The 15060-nt window shown below is 64.8% G+C and overlaps 2 protein-coding genes across 8 annotated transcripts; both read left to right on the top strand.

Annotated features, from left to right (window-relative positions):
• The first annotated feature begins 45 nt into the window (after positions 1–45).
• DMPK (DM1 protein kinase) lies at positions 46–9879 on the top strand. Of its 7 annotated transcripts, XM_088027666.1 has the most exons (16): positions 46–205; positions 2516–2607; positions 2893–2976; positions 3067–3162; positions 3729–3877; positions 4212–4305; positions 4606–4812; positions 4897–5160; positions 5863–5948; positions 7466–7577; positions 8019–8020; positions 8283–8477; positions 8591–8688; positions 8861–8907; positions 9206–9291; positions 9630–9879. In XM_088027666.1, exons 1-16 carry the CDS (start codon positions 46–48, stop codon positions 9787–9789), a joined length of 1932 nt encoding a protein of 643 aa, XP_087883792.1. In that variant the 3' UTR covers positions 9790–9879. The 7 variants fall into 7 exon arrangements, with proteins under 7 accessions (XP_087883792.1, XP_027943849.1, XP_027943848.1 ...); XM_028088048.2 differs by lacking the exon at positions 8019–8020 and having other exon boundaries at positions 4897–5145; positions 8314–8477; XM_028088047.2 differs by lacking the exon at positions 8019–8020 and having other exon boundaries at positions 4897–5145; positions 8314–8477; positions 9202–9291.
• Positions 9880–11432: 1553 nt separating this feature from the next.
• SIX5 (SIX homeobox 5) lies at positions 11433–14929 on the top strand. The gene is made up of 3 exons (XM_028088169.1): positions 11433–12244; positions 13254–14053; positions 14316–14929. Exons 1-3 carry the CDS (start codon positions 11433–11435, stop codon positions 14927–14929), a joined length of 2226 nt encoding a protein of 741 aa, XP_027943970.1.
• The last annotated feature ends 131 nt before the right edge of the window (positions 14930–15060 follow it).

The raw sequence follows: 15060 nt of genomic DNA, 5'->3' as shown, positions 1-15060 counted from the left end.
CGAGCCCCTGGCCCGGGGAGGGGGCCATGGTGCTGCCTGCCCGACATGTCAGCCGAGGTGCGGCTGAGGCGGCTCCAGCAGCTGGTGCTGGACCCTGGCTTCCTGGGGCTGGAGCCCCTGCTCGACCTTCTCCTGGGCGTCCACCAGGAGCTGGGTGCCTCCGATCTGGCCCAGGACAAGTATGTGGCCGACTTCTTGCAGTGGGGTGAGTGCCTGCCGTCGTGGGTGGCACAGATTGGGGGGCGGTAGGGGCAGGGCAGAGGCAGGTTATGGGGCCGGGCACCAGGGCTGATAGTGGGGTCAAGATGGACGTGGGAGAGCCTCGGACTCAGGAGCCCAGAACTTGGTCCTGGGTCCTAGGGTGGCATGTCCCTACCCCTGTGCCACCCTGGCAGGGCAGGCTGGGGTCAGCAGAGGCTAGGGCAGCCATGACTCCGAACTGTGACCTGGGAGCCATGGTAGGCTGTACTGGGCACGGCCTCCCGTGGTCCTTCTGTACCCCCTCCCCAAGGTCTAGGCCTAGGGACATGCTGGGAGCCCCGGATCCTAGGACCCCCCCTCCACCACCACCAAGATGCGCCCCGTGGCTCTCCACCCTGGCCTCCCAGAGCACGGGGCCAGGCGGAAGGGACAGCATGGGGCAGCTGCCAGGGGTGCGGCCAGTGGGCAGGTGTTCAGCGCCAGCGTCTCCCGCTGCCCCAACAGGTGCCCAGGCACTGGGAGGGTGCGGCCACTCAGGCCCTGGGGGAGAACCGGCTCCGCAGACAGGCGCCACCCAGCACCCCCACCCCCTGGATGGAGGAGGGACAATTTCAGGTTCTGGGTATGCCCACTTTCTAGGGCCTGGCCACCCCCCTCTCCACCAGCCCTGGTCTGTCTAGTTTGCATGGGGCAGCTCCCCAGGTCCCTGGTTCTCATGACTTCTGACCTTCGGGCTCTCCCACAAAGTCCCTTCTGGCCAGGTCTTTCCCTGGAGACAGGTCTGAAGGGAAGATGCTTCCACCTCTGGCCTTGTCGGCCTCTTCCCCTCCTCCACCCCAGGACTCAGGCTCACTTGGTTTTCCGTCTCTCTGACACCCTGCCACTCTGTCCTTGCACTGGTTTGTCCCTCAGTGGCTTGCACTCGGTCCTTGGGCTCTGTATGTCTCTGTCTCTCTGCTTCCCCGCTCTCCGTCGTTTCTTGTGTTCATCGCTTTTTGACCCAGGCCTCGCTCCTGTCCCTCCCATTTCGCAGATAGGAAGGTGGACACCAAAGGCCGGGCCACTCAGCCCCTGGAAGAACTTTCTCCCCGCCTCCCCCAGCCCTTAGTAACTCTCTCAGCCCGATTTTGCAGAGCGTGAAGTTGAGCTAGCAGGGTAAACTGAGCCCGGAGCTGGGGGCAGGGGTCTGGGCTCTCCAGTAAGGAGCACTCCTTTTGTGGCCTGAGCAGCATCCTGCGGCCCCTCCCCTGCTAGGCTGCCCGGGGCGGGGGAGGGGGCCTGGGTTCCTGCTGCCTTAAAAGGGCTCAACATCTTGGCTCTCTCCTCCCTCCCCCGTCCCGGGCCCTGGCTGGTTCTTCCCTGCCGGCCCGCTCTCCCGAACCTCGAAACTCATGGGGGCCTGTCTCCCCCTGCCATAGCCCACTCTATCTCCCCTTACTTTCACTTGAACCCGTCCCTCTCTCTGTCCTGCCTCCCAAGTCCCCAGGGTCCTCCCTCTTCCTGTGCCCCTGCATCCCCTCCACCTGGGCCTTCCCCTGCCTACCTGCCCTCCTTAACATTCCAGCTGTAGGACTTCGGGCCAACCTCTTCACCCTTCTGAGCCACGTAAAGGCCTCCCCTAAATGAGGGGCCTCCAGTAAATCGGGGGCCTCCCGTAAATGAGGGGTGACTAAAGAAGCCCTCTTCCTGGAGTTGAGGACAGAACGAATACACTATAGAGCTTGGAATTTGGGTCCACGCGGGCTTTGTCTTCCTCTCCTGTTCCCTCTCGGGGCCCCATCCCCAAATCCAGTGTTTCCCAAAGTGTCCAAAACCAGCAGCCTCTAAACCTGGAGCTGCTGGACTAAACTGAATGTTCCCGGACAGGACCTGAGACAGACTGAGAGCCCGGGTGTGGGCCTGGCAGGCGCTCCCACTCCCAGCCAGAGTAGGGGTGGGGCCTGAAGCTCAGGGGGCCCTAAGGACTGGGAACTCACATCTTCCGTTCTTCAGAAGAGAGCGCGCCCTCTCCACCTGCACCCACTAGAGCCCCTCTGGCCCAATGCTCTTCCCAAAAAGGGGTTCCTCAGGCATCCCACCTTTTTTTCTGTAGGAGGGCAGTTTGGGGTCCCCAAAACTTCACACAGTGTTTTTGCCGGGAAGCCTTTGGGAGGCTGACAGTCCTAGGAGAGAGACAGAGAGAGGAGAGAACAAGGGACAGAGGAGACCGAGGAGGGACAGAGAGGGGGAGACTGAGGGGCAGAGGGTGGGACTTCCTCCCGTCTCCAGTGTCAATCCCAGTTACCCTCGGTTCTCACCTCCCCCCGGCCCCCAGTGGAACCCATCGCGACGAGGCTTAAGGAAGCCCGACTGCAGAGGGATGACTTCGAGATTCTGAAGGTGATCGGACGCGGGGCGTTCAGTGAGGTGAGGCTTGAGCGGCGGCTACAAGCTCCGCGGAGCAGGGGACCGGACTTTTCGTGCAGTGGGCGGGACCCAGGGGTTTGGGGCGGGACCTTAGAAATTGATGAATGACTTGAGTTTAGCAAGCCTACACCAGCCGGGCGGGGGCGGGGCCTGAGGCCGCTGGGCGTGGCGTTAATCGTGGGGCGGAGCCACGAGTAGGTTGTGTTACGGGGGGACTCCAGTCTCGGCGAGCCCGCGTGTTTCCCCCGCCACCTCTGCCCCCAGTCACCCTGTTTCGGCCTTCAGGTGGCGGTGGTGAAGATGAAGCAGACGGGCCAGGTGTATGCCATGAAGATCATGAATAAATGGGACATGCTGAAGAGAGGCGAGGTGAGGGCGGGGGCCGGATGTGCAGGGCGCTAGGATCACCCACCCCCGCTCTGGCTCCCGGCCGCTTCAGTGCCTCCGGGTGCCCCGCAGGTGTCGTGCTTCCGCGAAGAGAGGGATGTGTTGGTGAACGGGGACCGGCGCTGGATCACGGAGCTGCACTTCGCCTTCCAGGATGAGAACTACTTGGTGAGCCCCGGACCCGGAGGTACTAGGGAGACGGACCCCGATCCCGAGGCTGTCAGTGAACGAGGCGGGGTCAGGGAGAAATTCTAGGCTGTCTCGAAATGGCAGCGGTGTCTCTGGGTGTGGGAGGAATTGGTCTTCCTTTCCCGGGATGGGAGATGTCCCTTACCGCTCTTTTCCCGGGCTGATTCCAGAGGACCCTGTAAAGATGCCACCGTCGGAAGCGGGGAGGGGGGGGGCGGATCTCTTACCTGGACTGGAATAGCTCTCTACAATCTATGTGGGGGTCCCTGGGCAGGGTATTTAGGCTCTGTACTTTAGGCACTGGGAGCTCTCTGGGCTCTCTTTCCCGCTCTGTCTGTCCAGTGACATCCTGGGAGAATTAGGTTTTGGCGGGGGGGGGCGAGGGTGTCTCTGATTTGGCCTGGGAATCTCTTGGGCTCCCTTGGGGCTGGGGCTACGGAGTCTCTGCCCAGGGATGGGGCATCTGCGGGAGTCTTTGTCCCGGGCTATCATCGGTCAGCGCCGAGGGGTGCGACTGACCTCCCCCATGACACGCCCCCTGCCAGTACCTGGTCATGGAGTACTACGTGGGCGGGGACCTGCTAACGCTGCTGAGCAAGTTTGGGGAGCGGATCCCGGCCGAAATGGCGCGCTTCTATCTGGCCGAGATTGTCATGGCCATAGACTCAGTGCACCGGCTGGGCTATGTACACAGGTGGGCGCAGCAGGGGCTGAGGGGCTGGGGCTGAGGGCGGGGCCCAGAGAGGGAAAGCGAAAGTTGCACCCGGGCAGGGGGCAGGATACCGCCAAGGTTGGAGCCCAGAGGGGGTGGGGCCTGGAGAGGGACCTCGTTGGTTGGGACCACTGGGGACAGAGACAGAGGAGTGGGGTTCAGAATTGCAGAATCCCCTAAGGGGGGGACCGCAATCGGAGAGCACGGTCCCTAAGAGGGTGGGGACCCGAGGCCGTGCTGCCTGGAGGGGTGGAGCCTGGTGAGCTGGATGGAGGGAGGCTCACTTATCCCCCACCCTCTCCTTCCGTTTGCGCAGGGACATCAAACCCGACAACATCCTACTGGACCGCTGCGGCCACATCCGTTTGGCCGACTTTGGCTCCTGCCTCAAGTTGCGGGCAGACGGAACGGTGAGCCGTGCGGTGCGCTGCTTTGAGCAGCTCGGGCCACCAAAGAGGAGTGGGGTCAGGTGGGGGGACCGGAAGTGCAGAGTGTGGGGGCGGGGCTGAGGCACACAGGTAGAGTTAGGGTGGGGGCACGACCAGATTTGGAGTGGGAAAGAGAAGGAGGGCACCCACGCCTAAGTGTGTGAGCGGCTCCGGGTCAGAGCAGGCAAGGGGAGGGACTAAGCACTCGGGGCGTGGTTGGGAGGGGCGGGGCCAGAGCTCGGAGGGGCGGGGCCGAGCCCAGCTCTGCACCTTTTGGCTCAGGTGCGGTCGCTGGTGGCTGTGGGCACCCCGGACTACTTGTCCCCGGAGATCCTGCAGGCCGTGGGCGGCGGCCCCGGGATGGGCAGCTATGGGCCCGAGTGTGACTGGTGGGCGCTGGGAGTGTTCGCCTATGAAATGTTCTACGGGCAGACGCCCTTCTACGCCGACTCCACGGCTGAGACCTACGGCAAGATTGTGCACTACAAGGTGAGCACGGCCAGAGGAACCCCTGATCTCCGTCCACGCATATTGACAGGCCAACGTCCCCCGCTTTCCCTCTCCCTCTGGCAGGAGCACCTGTCTCTACCCCTGACCGATGCGGGGGTCCCTGAGGAGGCTCGAGACCTCATCCAGCAGCTGCTGTGTCCCCCTGAGATGCGGCTGGGCCGGGACGGAGCAGGTGATTTCCAGAATCATCCTTTTTTCTTTGGCCTTGACTGGGATGGTCTTCGAGACAGCGTGCCCCCTTTTACGCCGGATTTTGAGGGTGCCACTGACACGTGCAACTTCGATGTGGTGGAAGACGGGCTCACTGCCATGGTGAGCGGGGGCGGGGTAGGTACCTGCGACCCCTGCTGGGCAGAGGGTATTCCTCCCCCCCTCATCCCTTACCCAGAAAGTTGGGCTTAGAATAGTACCCATCTCCTGAGGTCTTGAAATCATCCCTCCCCCAGAGGACCTGCTCTGTGCCCGCCCAGTGCTGGGAACCCAGCGGTGACCTGGATTCCCAGTCCAGTGGGGAACATAGACTGGTCCCCAGACAATGATGGCCCAGAGAGTTGGGGGGGGGTGAACAGGGGAGGGCAGGGAGAGGGGCTCCTGACCCAGCATGGAAAGTCTTGGAGGGCTTCCTGGAGGAGGCACTATTTGAGCTGAGACCTGGAGGGATGAGAAGTGAGAGGCAGGAAAGCACCACGGCGCGGAGGAATCTCTCTTAGGCCATCTCTCTCTCAACTGTGACACAAACTATCCCGAGTGAGCGCGTGTTCAGTCTGGGTGCCCTTGTGCCGGGTGCTGCTGGGGACACACAGGGACCAAGCCAGCCCCAGCCCCTGCCCTCGTCCACTTACAGCCTGGAGAAGTATCTAAGTACAGCGTGGAGAGTACCCTGAGGGGAGCCGCCAGGACACAATGAAAGAAAACGAGGGAGGGGCCACTTAGGATAGTGGGAGCAGGTATTAAGGCCAGACTGGGAAGGGGCGAGGGACCAGCTCTGACAAGCACAGGTCACTCCACATCTGTGTTTCTCTTGTATAGGAGACGCTGACGGACATGCGGGAAGGCATGCCACTGGGGGTCCACCTGCCGTTTGTGGGCTACTCCTACTCCTGCATGGCCCTCAGGTAGGCAGTGCCCCTGGGCGGCCTGTGAGGAGTGGACAAGTGGTGCCAGCCTCCAGAGGTCCCAGGACGCTGTCCAGGGGCACCCAGTAGAATTGCAGGATCAATCTTGGAACTTTCCCGCCTTGGGACCGCGGACTATTAGGAGTCCAGAGATGTAGGACCTTAAAATCTCAGACCATAAGTACTGTGAAGTTTTAGATTCAGTTGTAAAACCTCAGAGCCACAGACTCGGCCTTCCAGAATCTTCCAACCTTCCACTTTCAGATTTCTAGTACAGTCATGGGACCTCAGAATCTTAGAAAATAAGTTTAGAATTTCTAAATTGATCTTAAAAGAATACAAACTCGTTGAATCACTCATAACTATAAAGCCTTTTTTTAAAAGATTTTATTTATTTATTTATTTATTTATTTATTTATTTATTTATTTATTTATTTATTTGACAGAGAGAGACACAGCGAGAGAGGGAACACAAGCAGGGGGAGTGGGAGAGGGAGAAGCAGGCTTCCCGCGGAGCAGGGAGCCCGATGCGGGACTTGATCCCAGGACCCTGGGATCATGACCTGAGCCGAAGGCTGACACTTAACGACTGAGCCACCCAGGCGCCCAAAGCCCTTTTTTTTTTTTTTAAGATTTTATTTATTTATTTGTCAGAGAGAGAGAAAGAGCACGAGCAGGGGGAGCGGCAGAGGCAGAGGGAGAAGCAGGCTCTCCGTTGAGCAGGGAGCCCGAAGCGGGACTTGATCCCAGGATCCTGGGATCATGACCTGAGCCGAACATAGATGCTTAACCAACTGAGCCACCCAGGTGCCCCACAAATGCCATTTCTTACTATGAATGAACAACAGCATGAGCTATTGTGCAATATTCTCCTCACTGGGCAGGTCGGGACTCAATCAGTCCATCTCTGTTATAACCCAGCTGGATGAATAGCCTCAGCTCGGTCTCCGTGCTCACCAGGCTCATCAGGCCCTTGAGACCTGTTTCCACTGGAGGGAGCGTTGGGTTGGAGGCAACATCCACTTTTATTGCAATTTCATATTCCCCGGGAAAGTGTGACCTCTTCCCAGCAGCTGGGGATGGTGGGGGCAGGGGGCTGATGACCAGAAAAAGACCGTGTCTTTGGAGGTGGCTTAGAGTTGGGTGGGGTCCCCCCTCACTGTCCTGACGTCCAAAGGAGAGGGGTCTGCAAAGGTCACATGGAGAGGGAGATGAGCCGACCCCAGAGCATGGGTATCTGGAGCCCAGGATCTGCCAGAAGGTGCAGAGAGGCCGGCTCCCAGGGCCATGAGGCCATGCGAAGGGCAGGCCTTTACTAACAAGAAGGGGACCTGTCACACCAACCTGGCAAATCAGTTCCCCTCTCTCTCTCCCTCTCCCTTCCTCACACTAGGGGGTCTTCAGGGTCTGGCTCTCCCATGGCCACAGGAGAGGGAGTCCTGGCTCTAAATCCAGGGGCGGGGCAACATCTCGAGGGGGCCTAGCTCTCCCTCCCCTTGCCCTGTTCCTCTCCTCAGGGACGAGGAGGTCCCAGGCCCCACGGCCATGGAACTGGAGGCCGAGCCCTTGCCTGAGCCACCTGTGCAAGCACCCAGCCCCGAGGCCACGGTGACCCCACCGGAGGAAACAGTGAGTCTTTGGAGGAGAAGGTCAGTCAGGGACGAATGGGCGAGAAAGGCAAGGGCTTCCGGGGTGCTGCATGCTGTGGGGTGCTAAGCCCTCTGGGAGCTCACTTGACAGAAAGCAACAGAAAACACAGTAGAGACAAAATTACTTCAGTCGGAGACGATCCCTATGAAGAAATTAAAACAGGCCATTGTGTGTGGGAGGAGGGGGACTCTGGGAAGGGGCAACCCGGAAGAGGAGGAGGAGCAGGGGGAGGACCATCCATGGGAGGAAAAGTACCCACTGGCTGGTCAGCGGCCAGAACTTCAAGGCAAAGGTTTATTCTCGAACAGGAAAGGAGGGTGGCAAGGCTGACTTGTTCCAGGAGGAGGCTGGAGGAGGATGAGGGGAGGGGAGACTGAGGTCATCAGGAAACAAACCAAACAGGGCCTTTTGGTGAGGCAGGCGTTCCCCTGAGGGCGCTGAGGGCCGGGGAGAGGGAGGGCCATGGTCAAGTTGGGTTAGTTTTAGGAACAGCCCTTTGGTTCCCGTGTGTGGAAGGTGGGTGGGAAGGGCCCAGACCAGGGGCTGGGGTTAGTTAGGGAAGGAGGAGACTTGGGTCACTGCAGGAGCTGTGAGGATTCCCAGAGATCTAGAGGACAGTTGGGGCGGGGGGCGTCTCAGCCTAGAACCTGTGCCCAGGTCTTGGGTGCCCCGCAGGAGCCACAGGCAGGCAGCCCTAAGCGCGTCCCGCCCGCAGGCTGAAACGGCGGTTCCGGAGGCCATTCCAGCCTCGGCGGAGGCCCAGGAGGCCCAGGTGACGCTGCAGGAGCTCCAGGAGGCCCTGGAGGAGGAGGTGCTTACACGGCAGAGCCTGAGCCGGGAGCTGGAGGCCATCCGCACGGCTAACCAGAGCTTTGCCAGGTCGGGGTCGGGGCGCCAGGGCCTCTCTACCGCCAGCAGCCTGTCTCGCTCGGGTCCGGGCGGGCTCACGGTCTTTTTTTTTTTTTTCTCTCACGGTCTTTTCCTCCCCGCAGTCAGCTCCGTGAGGCCGAGGCCCGGAACCGAGAGCTGGAGGCGCATGTCCGGCAGCTGCAGGAGCGGATGGAGCTGCTGCAGGCCGGGGGAGACGCAGGCGAGTCCCTCAGACGTCCCCTTTCCCGAGGGCGACGGGGGGGTGGCGGGGAGGTGAGCCCCCGGCGTGTGTGGACACCTGGGGGAGGGCGAGGGGCCCAGGCTGGGGCACGCCGCGCCACCGCCCTCCTCCGTCCCTCCACGCGCCCTATGCCTCTCTCTTCTCCTTCCAGCTGTCACGGGGGTCCCCAGTCCCGGGGCCACGGATCCACCTTCCCATGTAAGACCCCTCTTTTTCCCCTGTATCAAGCCTGCTGGCCCTTCTGCAGACCCTGCCCCTGTCTCCCCGTCCAGATTTAGGGATCACCCTATCTCTTGGGGGTTCCAGACGGCAGACACCCTCCATGCAGCCCCCCCCCCCACCAGATATCCCTCGGTTCAGGCCTCTAACCAGATCCCGTCTAGGATCTCCCTCGATTCCTTCCCCGACTCCCTCCGCTGTCTCTCGCCCCCTGCCGAGGGCGGCCGGGCCGGGCTGGGCTCCGATCGGGTCACCTGTCCCTTCTCTCTCCAGCTAGATGGCCCCCCGGCCGTGGCTCTGGGCCAATGCCCGCTGGTGGGGCCAGGCCCCATGCACCGCCGCCACCTGCTGCTCCCTGCCAGGGTACGTCCGGCTTCTCACGCCCGCCCGCCGCCGCCGCGCCCCCTCCTCGCTCCACGTACCCCAAGCCGCGTCTGCTTAGCTGCGCCTCTGTCGGGCCGGGCCCGCCGCGGGGAGGGAGGATGCCCGGGCAGCCAATCAGCACAGGCCGCTAGGAAGCAGCCAGTGGCGAGTTCCGACAAGACTTGAGGCTTGCCAGCGGACCAACCGCAGCTGCCCGCGGGGGCGGGGCGCAGTGCAGAGAGGATTGTGGACCCACCTATGGGCGTAGGCGTGGCGAGTCTCAGGAGCCAATCGGTGGGCCGTGCCGCGGGGACCTGATCCCGCCCTCTTGTCCGCAGGTCCCTAAGCCTAACCTATCGGAGGCGCGTTCCCTGCTCCTGTTCGCCGTTGCTCTGGCTGCTGCCGCCGCCTTGGGCTGCACTGGGTTGGTGGCCTGCGCCGACCATCTCGCCCCGGTCTGGCGCCACCCAGGAGCCGCCTTCGCCCCCTGAACCCTAGAACCCCAAGCCGGAGGGTTGGGTGACCTGGGCACCGCCCAGAAGCCGCTCCCACCGCCTCTGCGTTCACACCGTTCCAAGCGTGGGTGTCCGCCCCAGCTCCAGCCCTGTGATCCGGGCCCGCCCCCTGGCGGCCGGGGAGGGAGGAGCCGGGCCCGCGGTCGGAGCACGGGGCTCCTGGAAGGCTTGTAACCGGGAATGCTGCAGCTGCTGTTGGGGGGGCGGGGCGGGGAGAGCGCAGACCACTTCCTTCCTGCGGCCTGGCTGAGGCCCCGACATGTATGGGCAAACTGCGATCTAGAGGAGGCAGCAGGGCCAGGGCTCGGCCATCAATTTTTCACCCTCCCCGCCTCCCCCCCCTCCGCCCCCGTCGGCTCGCAGACCACCAATCCTTGCGCATGAGGCCCTGCTATCCTGGGAACGTTCTCCTCCCGCGGCTAACGTCTAGTGCGAGCTCCGCCCGCTCTCCCGGGAACCTTGTGCTTTTGCCAGCCCCGCTTTTTCGGGGACTCCCGCACCCTCCTCACGTAAGCGGCTCTCGGAGCCACCGCAGGCTCCGCCCGCCTCGGCAGTTTGGGTATTTATTGACCTGTCCTCCGACCCGCTGACAGGCTCCAGGACCCCAGCGCCCTAACCCACGTTTTGGATGCACTGAGAACCCGACATTCCTCAGTATTTATTGTCTCTCCCCACCTAGGACCCCACCCCCGATCCTCGCGAATAAAAGGCACTCCCGTCTTGCCCAAAGCTCTGAAGTCCCGGGTGTCCGCTCTCTTTGCGTTGCGGGAAGGAGCCTGCTCAGGGGGCCAATCGGAAGGCGAGTGGAGGCAGCCAATGGCCTGGCGGGAGGCTAGCGGGCCGCAGAGCTGACGAATCAGGGCTGGGGCTGGGGGTGGGGACGCTGAGGGGCGTGGCCTCGGCATCCGGCCAGGAGGAGATGGCCAGCGAGCCACCAGGAGGCACCGCCCCCTGTCCAGCTGTGGCCCAGCTGTGCCACCCGCTCCCCGGGAAGAAGGGGGCTGGGCCGGCTGCGCGCGCGGCCATCCTCCTACCACTGCGCCTGCGCGGGCCACGCGCCTCCGTTCCAGAGACTTGCTCAGGAAAAGTTGCTGCAAACTTTCTAACCCGTTTCCTCCGCCCCTTCTCCCTGCCAGACCCGCCCCCCTGCGGAGCCGGGAATTCCGAGGGGCGGAGCGCAGGCGGCGATGGGGGAGTGGGGGGGCCTTCAGAGGACTCTGGAGACGGAGGCGTGCAGAAGCTTAGTCTCGGGGCGGAGGTGGCTTCGCGCCCTTAGCCCTCCCGGACGGCCCGTTACCTTCTCCGTTGTCCCGATGGGGAAACTGAGGCCCTGAGCCTGAGGCACACGCGGGGGGAGGCAAAAAAGCGCGGCCTGAGGCGGAGGGAAAACAAAAGGAGAATCACGGACAGACGGGGAGGGGGGCGGGCACTCACACGGACACTGGGACCGAGACCCAAGTGGAGAGCCGGGCCTGGCATTGCTGGGGGAGACGCGGGGTCGGCGCGGGGGGAGAAGATCGGGCAGCGCGAAGAGGAGGGCGGAGAGGGGGGACGGGCGGGGGAGGGGGCTGGGGAAAGCCCGAGGGAGGAGGAGAAGGAGGGAGGAACTTCCCAAAGTTGCAAAACATGGCTACCTTGCCTGCGGAGCCGAGCGCGGGGCCGGCGGCTGGGGGGGAGGCGGTGGCGGCGGCGGCGGCGGCGGCGGCGACCGAAGAAGAGGAGGAGGAAGCGCGCCAGCTCCTGCAGACTTTGCAGGCGGCCGAGGGTGAGGCAGCGGCCGCGGCCGGGGCCGGGGCGGGCGAAGCGGCGTCGGGAGCGGAGGGCCCGGGATCCCCGGGCGTCCCCGGGTCGCCCCCCGAGGCCGCTGCCGAGCCGCCCACGGGCCTCCGCTTCTCGCCCGAGCAGGTGGCGTGCGTTTGCGAGGCGCTGCTACAGGCGGGCCACGCCGGCCGCTTGAGCCGCTTCCTGGGCGCACTGCCCCCGGCCGAGCGCCTACGTGGCAGCGATCCGGTGCTGCGCGCTCGGGCCCTGGTGGCCTTCCAGCGGGGCGAGTACGCCGAGCTCTACCGGCTGCTCGAGAGCCGCCCTTTCCCCGCCGCCCACCACGCCTTTCTGCAGGACCTCTACCTGCGCGCGCGCTACCACGAGGCCGAGCGGGCCCGCGGCCGCGCGCTGGGCGCAGTGGACAAGTACCGTCTGCGCAAGAAGTTCCCGCTGCCCAAGACCATATGGGACGGCGAAGAGACCGTCTACTGCTTCAAGGAGCGCTCCCGCGCCGCGCTCAAGGCCTGCTATCGCGGCAACCGCTACCCAACGCCGGACGAGAAGCGCCGCCTGGCCACGCTCACCGGCCTCTCGCTCACGCAGGTCAGCAACTGGTTCAAGAACCGGCGACAGCGCGATCGGACCGGGGGCGGCGGCGGCGCGCCTTGCAAGAGGTGAGGGGACCCGGGCGGCGCAAGTGCCGCTTTCCCGGGGACGTGCCACCCACCAGCCACCCCCCCTCTCCCCCATGTTCACGGCTGGAGTCAGCGCGCCGAGCTCCGGGGACACCTCCTGCTCACGGCTTCAGGCGCCCCCCAGGGCGCAGGGAATACGTGTGGACGGAACAGGCACACGGCCCGGGCCCTCTCCCGGACCCCGCAGCTCCTGTCGCGGAGGCCGGGAGACCGCTTCCCCTCTGCTGCGCTCAGAGCTCCGTCCCAAATCCCATCCGTGTCCGTGGCTGGTGGGAGGCAGTGAGGAAATGGGGGGTTGCGGAAAGGGGGACGGGGCCTTGTCCACCCACCGCGCGTGGGGGCATCTTTCACGTCCCGGGGCTGCCGGGCCCTTCCCTGACCGTGGCTCTTCCTCACCGCCGCCCCCCCCCCCACTCACCGCCCCCCTCGGGGCCCAAACAGCGTGGTCCGTCGTCTGTCTTTGTTGTGAAACGTGAACCTTCCCCAGCTCCGGTTTCCCTGTAACCCAAGCCCTTCCCCTCCCACCCTGCGCGCCGGTCTCTCACTCCCTTTTCTGACGCCGGCCTGGGGGGGCGGGGGGGAGGCGGGGGAGGCACCGGGAACTGAGCGGGCGGCGGCGCTGCCTCCTCGCTCTCCTGGAAGACGCCGGGCAGAGCTGCCCGACCCAGGGGACCCCGGGGCAGCCCAGTACTCAGCCTCTGGGGTGCGGAGGCCAAGGGGCTGGGAGAGGAGGGCCTCCTCCCTCCGATGGGGCCTGCTTTAGTTTTTATGGAGAGGTATCAATGCTGGACTTGCAGAGACTCCCTCTTGGGGGTCCTTGGGTGGTCTCAGGAGGAGGTTTTATAACCCGCCCCGTCCAGGCCTTCGGCTGCAGAAGTTTGGGCCCCAGCAAGGTGGGGAGGCAGCGGTCAGCCCCGCGCTCCGGCAGGGCAGCCAGTGGGGACGCAGGGTGTTTGGGACCACAACTCACAATCCTTTCTCTAACCAGCGAGTCTGACGGAAACCCCGCCACCGAGGACGAGTGCAGCCGCAGTCCCGAGGACCTGGACAGGGCGGTGGCCCCGGTGGCGGCGGAGGCCCCCGCCCAGGGCTCTATATTCCTGGCCGGGGCCGCCCCTGCTGCGCCCTGCGCTGCCTCCTCCTCCATCCTGGTGAACGGCAGCTTCCTGGCTGCGGGCAGCTCTCCCGCCGTGCTCCTCAACGGGAGCCCTGTCATCATCAACAGCCTGGCCCTCGGGGAGGCCTCCGGCCTGGGCCCCCTGCTGCTCACGGGTGGCAGTGGTCCTCCTGCACCGCAGCCCGGGCCCCAGGGGCCCAGCGAAGGCAAGACCTCCCTGGTCCTGGACCCTCAGACCGGGGAGGTCCGGCTAGAAGAGGCTCAGCCCGAGGCCGCCAAGACCAAGGAGGCCCAGGTGGCTGCTTCGGGGCCGGCGGGAGAGGAGGCTGCGGGGCCCCTGCCCCAGGTGGTGCCCGGTCCCCCACCGGCTGCCCCCTTCCCTCTTCCCCCGGGTCCAGTGCCATCGGTGGCTGCTCCCCAGGTGGTGCCGCTTTCCCCGCCCCCTGGGTACCCTGCAGGCCTGGGCCCCGCGTCCCCGCTGTTGAACCTGCCACAGGTGGTGCCCACCTCACAGGTGGTGACCCTGCCCCAGGCGGTGGGGCCGCTGCAGCTCTTAGCGGCCGGGCCGGGCAGCCCCGTGAAGGTGGCAGCCGCGGGCCCCGCCAACGTGCACCTGATAAACTCCGGGGTGGGCGTGACTGCCCTGCAGCTGCCTTCGGCCACTGCCCCAGGTACCTCCTGCCTTGCTGGGGCCTGAGTCGGGGGTGGGGGGGGAGTGGGGGGGCGGCGCCAGCAGTGGGCTCTGGGGAGGTTGGGCAGCCCATCCCTGGCGCGGCCCAGAACCCTCCAGAACCAGGCGGCGGCCTGAGGTTCAAGCCACAAGGACGCAGGCCTCGCCTGAAAGGCGCTCGCTTTGCCTCCTGCGGATCTCCCTGCCTGCCCTGCCGAGCGTCATCTTCACCCCAGCGCCTGGCCCATGTCTCGTCCCCACAGGAAACTTTCTCCTGGCCAACCCCGTGTCGGGCAGCCCCATCGTGACAGGCGTGGCCGTGCAGCAGGGCAAGATCATCCTCACGGCCACCTTCCCCACCAGCATGCTGGTCTCCCAGGTCCTGCCGCCTGCCCCCGGCCTGGCCCTGCCCCTGAAGCCAGACCCGGCCATCTCTGTGCCCGAGGGAGCCCTCCCAGTGGCCCCCAGCCCTGCTCTCCCGGACGTCCACGCCCTGGGCCCGCTGTCTGCGCCGCCGCCACCGCCTGTCCCCGTCCCCGCCGCTGCCGCTGCCAGCCTGCCCTTCTCCCCGGATTCCTCGGGTCTCCTACCCGGCTTCCCGGCGCCCCCGCCCGAAGGGCTCCTGCTGTCCCCCGCAGCCATGCCCGCCTGGCCCGCGGGCCTGGAACTGAGCGCGGGCCCTGAGGGGCTGCTGGAAGCAGAGAAGGGGCTGGGGACCCAGGCCCCCCACACCGTGCTGAGGCTGCCAGACCCCGACCCCGAGGGGCTGCTCCTGGGGTCCACGGCAGGAGGCGAGGTTGACGAGGGCCTGGAAGCCGAGCCCAAGGTTCTGACCCAGCTACAGTCGGTGCCTGTGGAAGACCCTCTGGAACTGTGACCGCCCTCCCGCACCGGGCCTCCTCGCCTCTGCTGCCAATGGTGCTCAAGACCCGGGGCTTTGAGCCGAAAGAGGGGCCGCCCAGACACGGTCGCTTTGAGCCGAAGATGCCACACACTACGTGCGCCGCC

This window comes from Eumetopias jubatus, unplaced genomic scaffold (assembly GCF_037043125.1).
Source record: "Eumetopias jubatus isolate StellerSeaLion01/CBP00866 unplaced genomic scaffold, mEumJub1_p1.0 scaffold_10, whole genome shotgun sequence".
In the NCBI taxonomy this organism is placed as follows: domain Eukaryota; kingdom Metazoa; phylum Chordata; class Mammalia; order Carnivora; family Otariidae; genus Eumetopias; species Eumetopias jubatus.
This window is presented reverse-complemented; position numbering and strand designations above follow the sequence as displayed.

What these genes read in the sequence shown, in the direction of transcription:
- DMPK (XM_088027666.1), top strand. Translation starts at nt 46, where the DNA reads ATGTCAGCCGAGGTGCGGCTGAGGCGGCTCCAGCAGCTGGTGCTGGAC. An exon ending in GGCCGACTTCTTGCAGTGGG is followed by an intron (nt 206 to 2,515) that starts GTGAGTGCCTGC and finishes CCCGGCCCCCAG; the next exon opens with TGGAACCCATCGCGACGAGG. An exon ending in ACCTGCTGCTCCCTGCCAGG is followed by an intron (nt 9,292 to 9,629) that starts GTACGTCCGGCT and finishes TCTTGTCCGCAG; the next exon opens with GTCCCTAAGCCTAACCTATC.
- SIX5 (XM_028088169.1), top strand. Translation starts at nt 11,433, where the DNA reads ATGGCTACCTTGCCTGCGGAGCCGAGCGCGGGGCCGGCGGCTGGGGGG. An exon ending in GGCGGCGCGCCTTGCAAGAG is followed by an intron (nt 12,245 to 13,253) that starts GTGAGGGGACCC and finishes TTCTCTAACCAG; the next exon opens with CGAGTCTGACGGAAACCCCG. An exon ending in GCCTTCGGCCACTGCCCCAG is followed by an intron (nt 14,054 to 14,315) that starts GTACCTCCTGCC and finishes TCGTCCCCACAG; the next exon opens with GAAACTTTCTCCTGGCCAAC.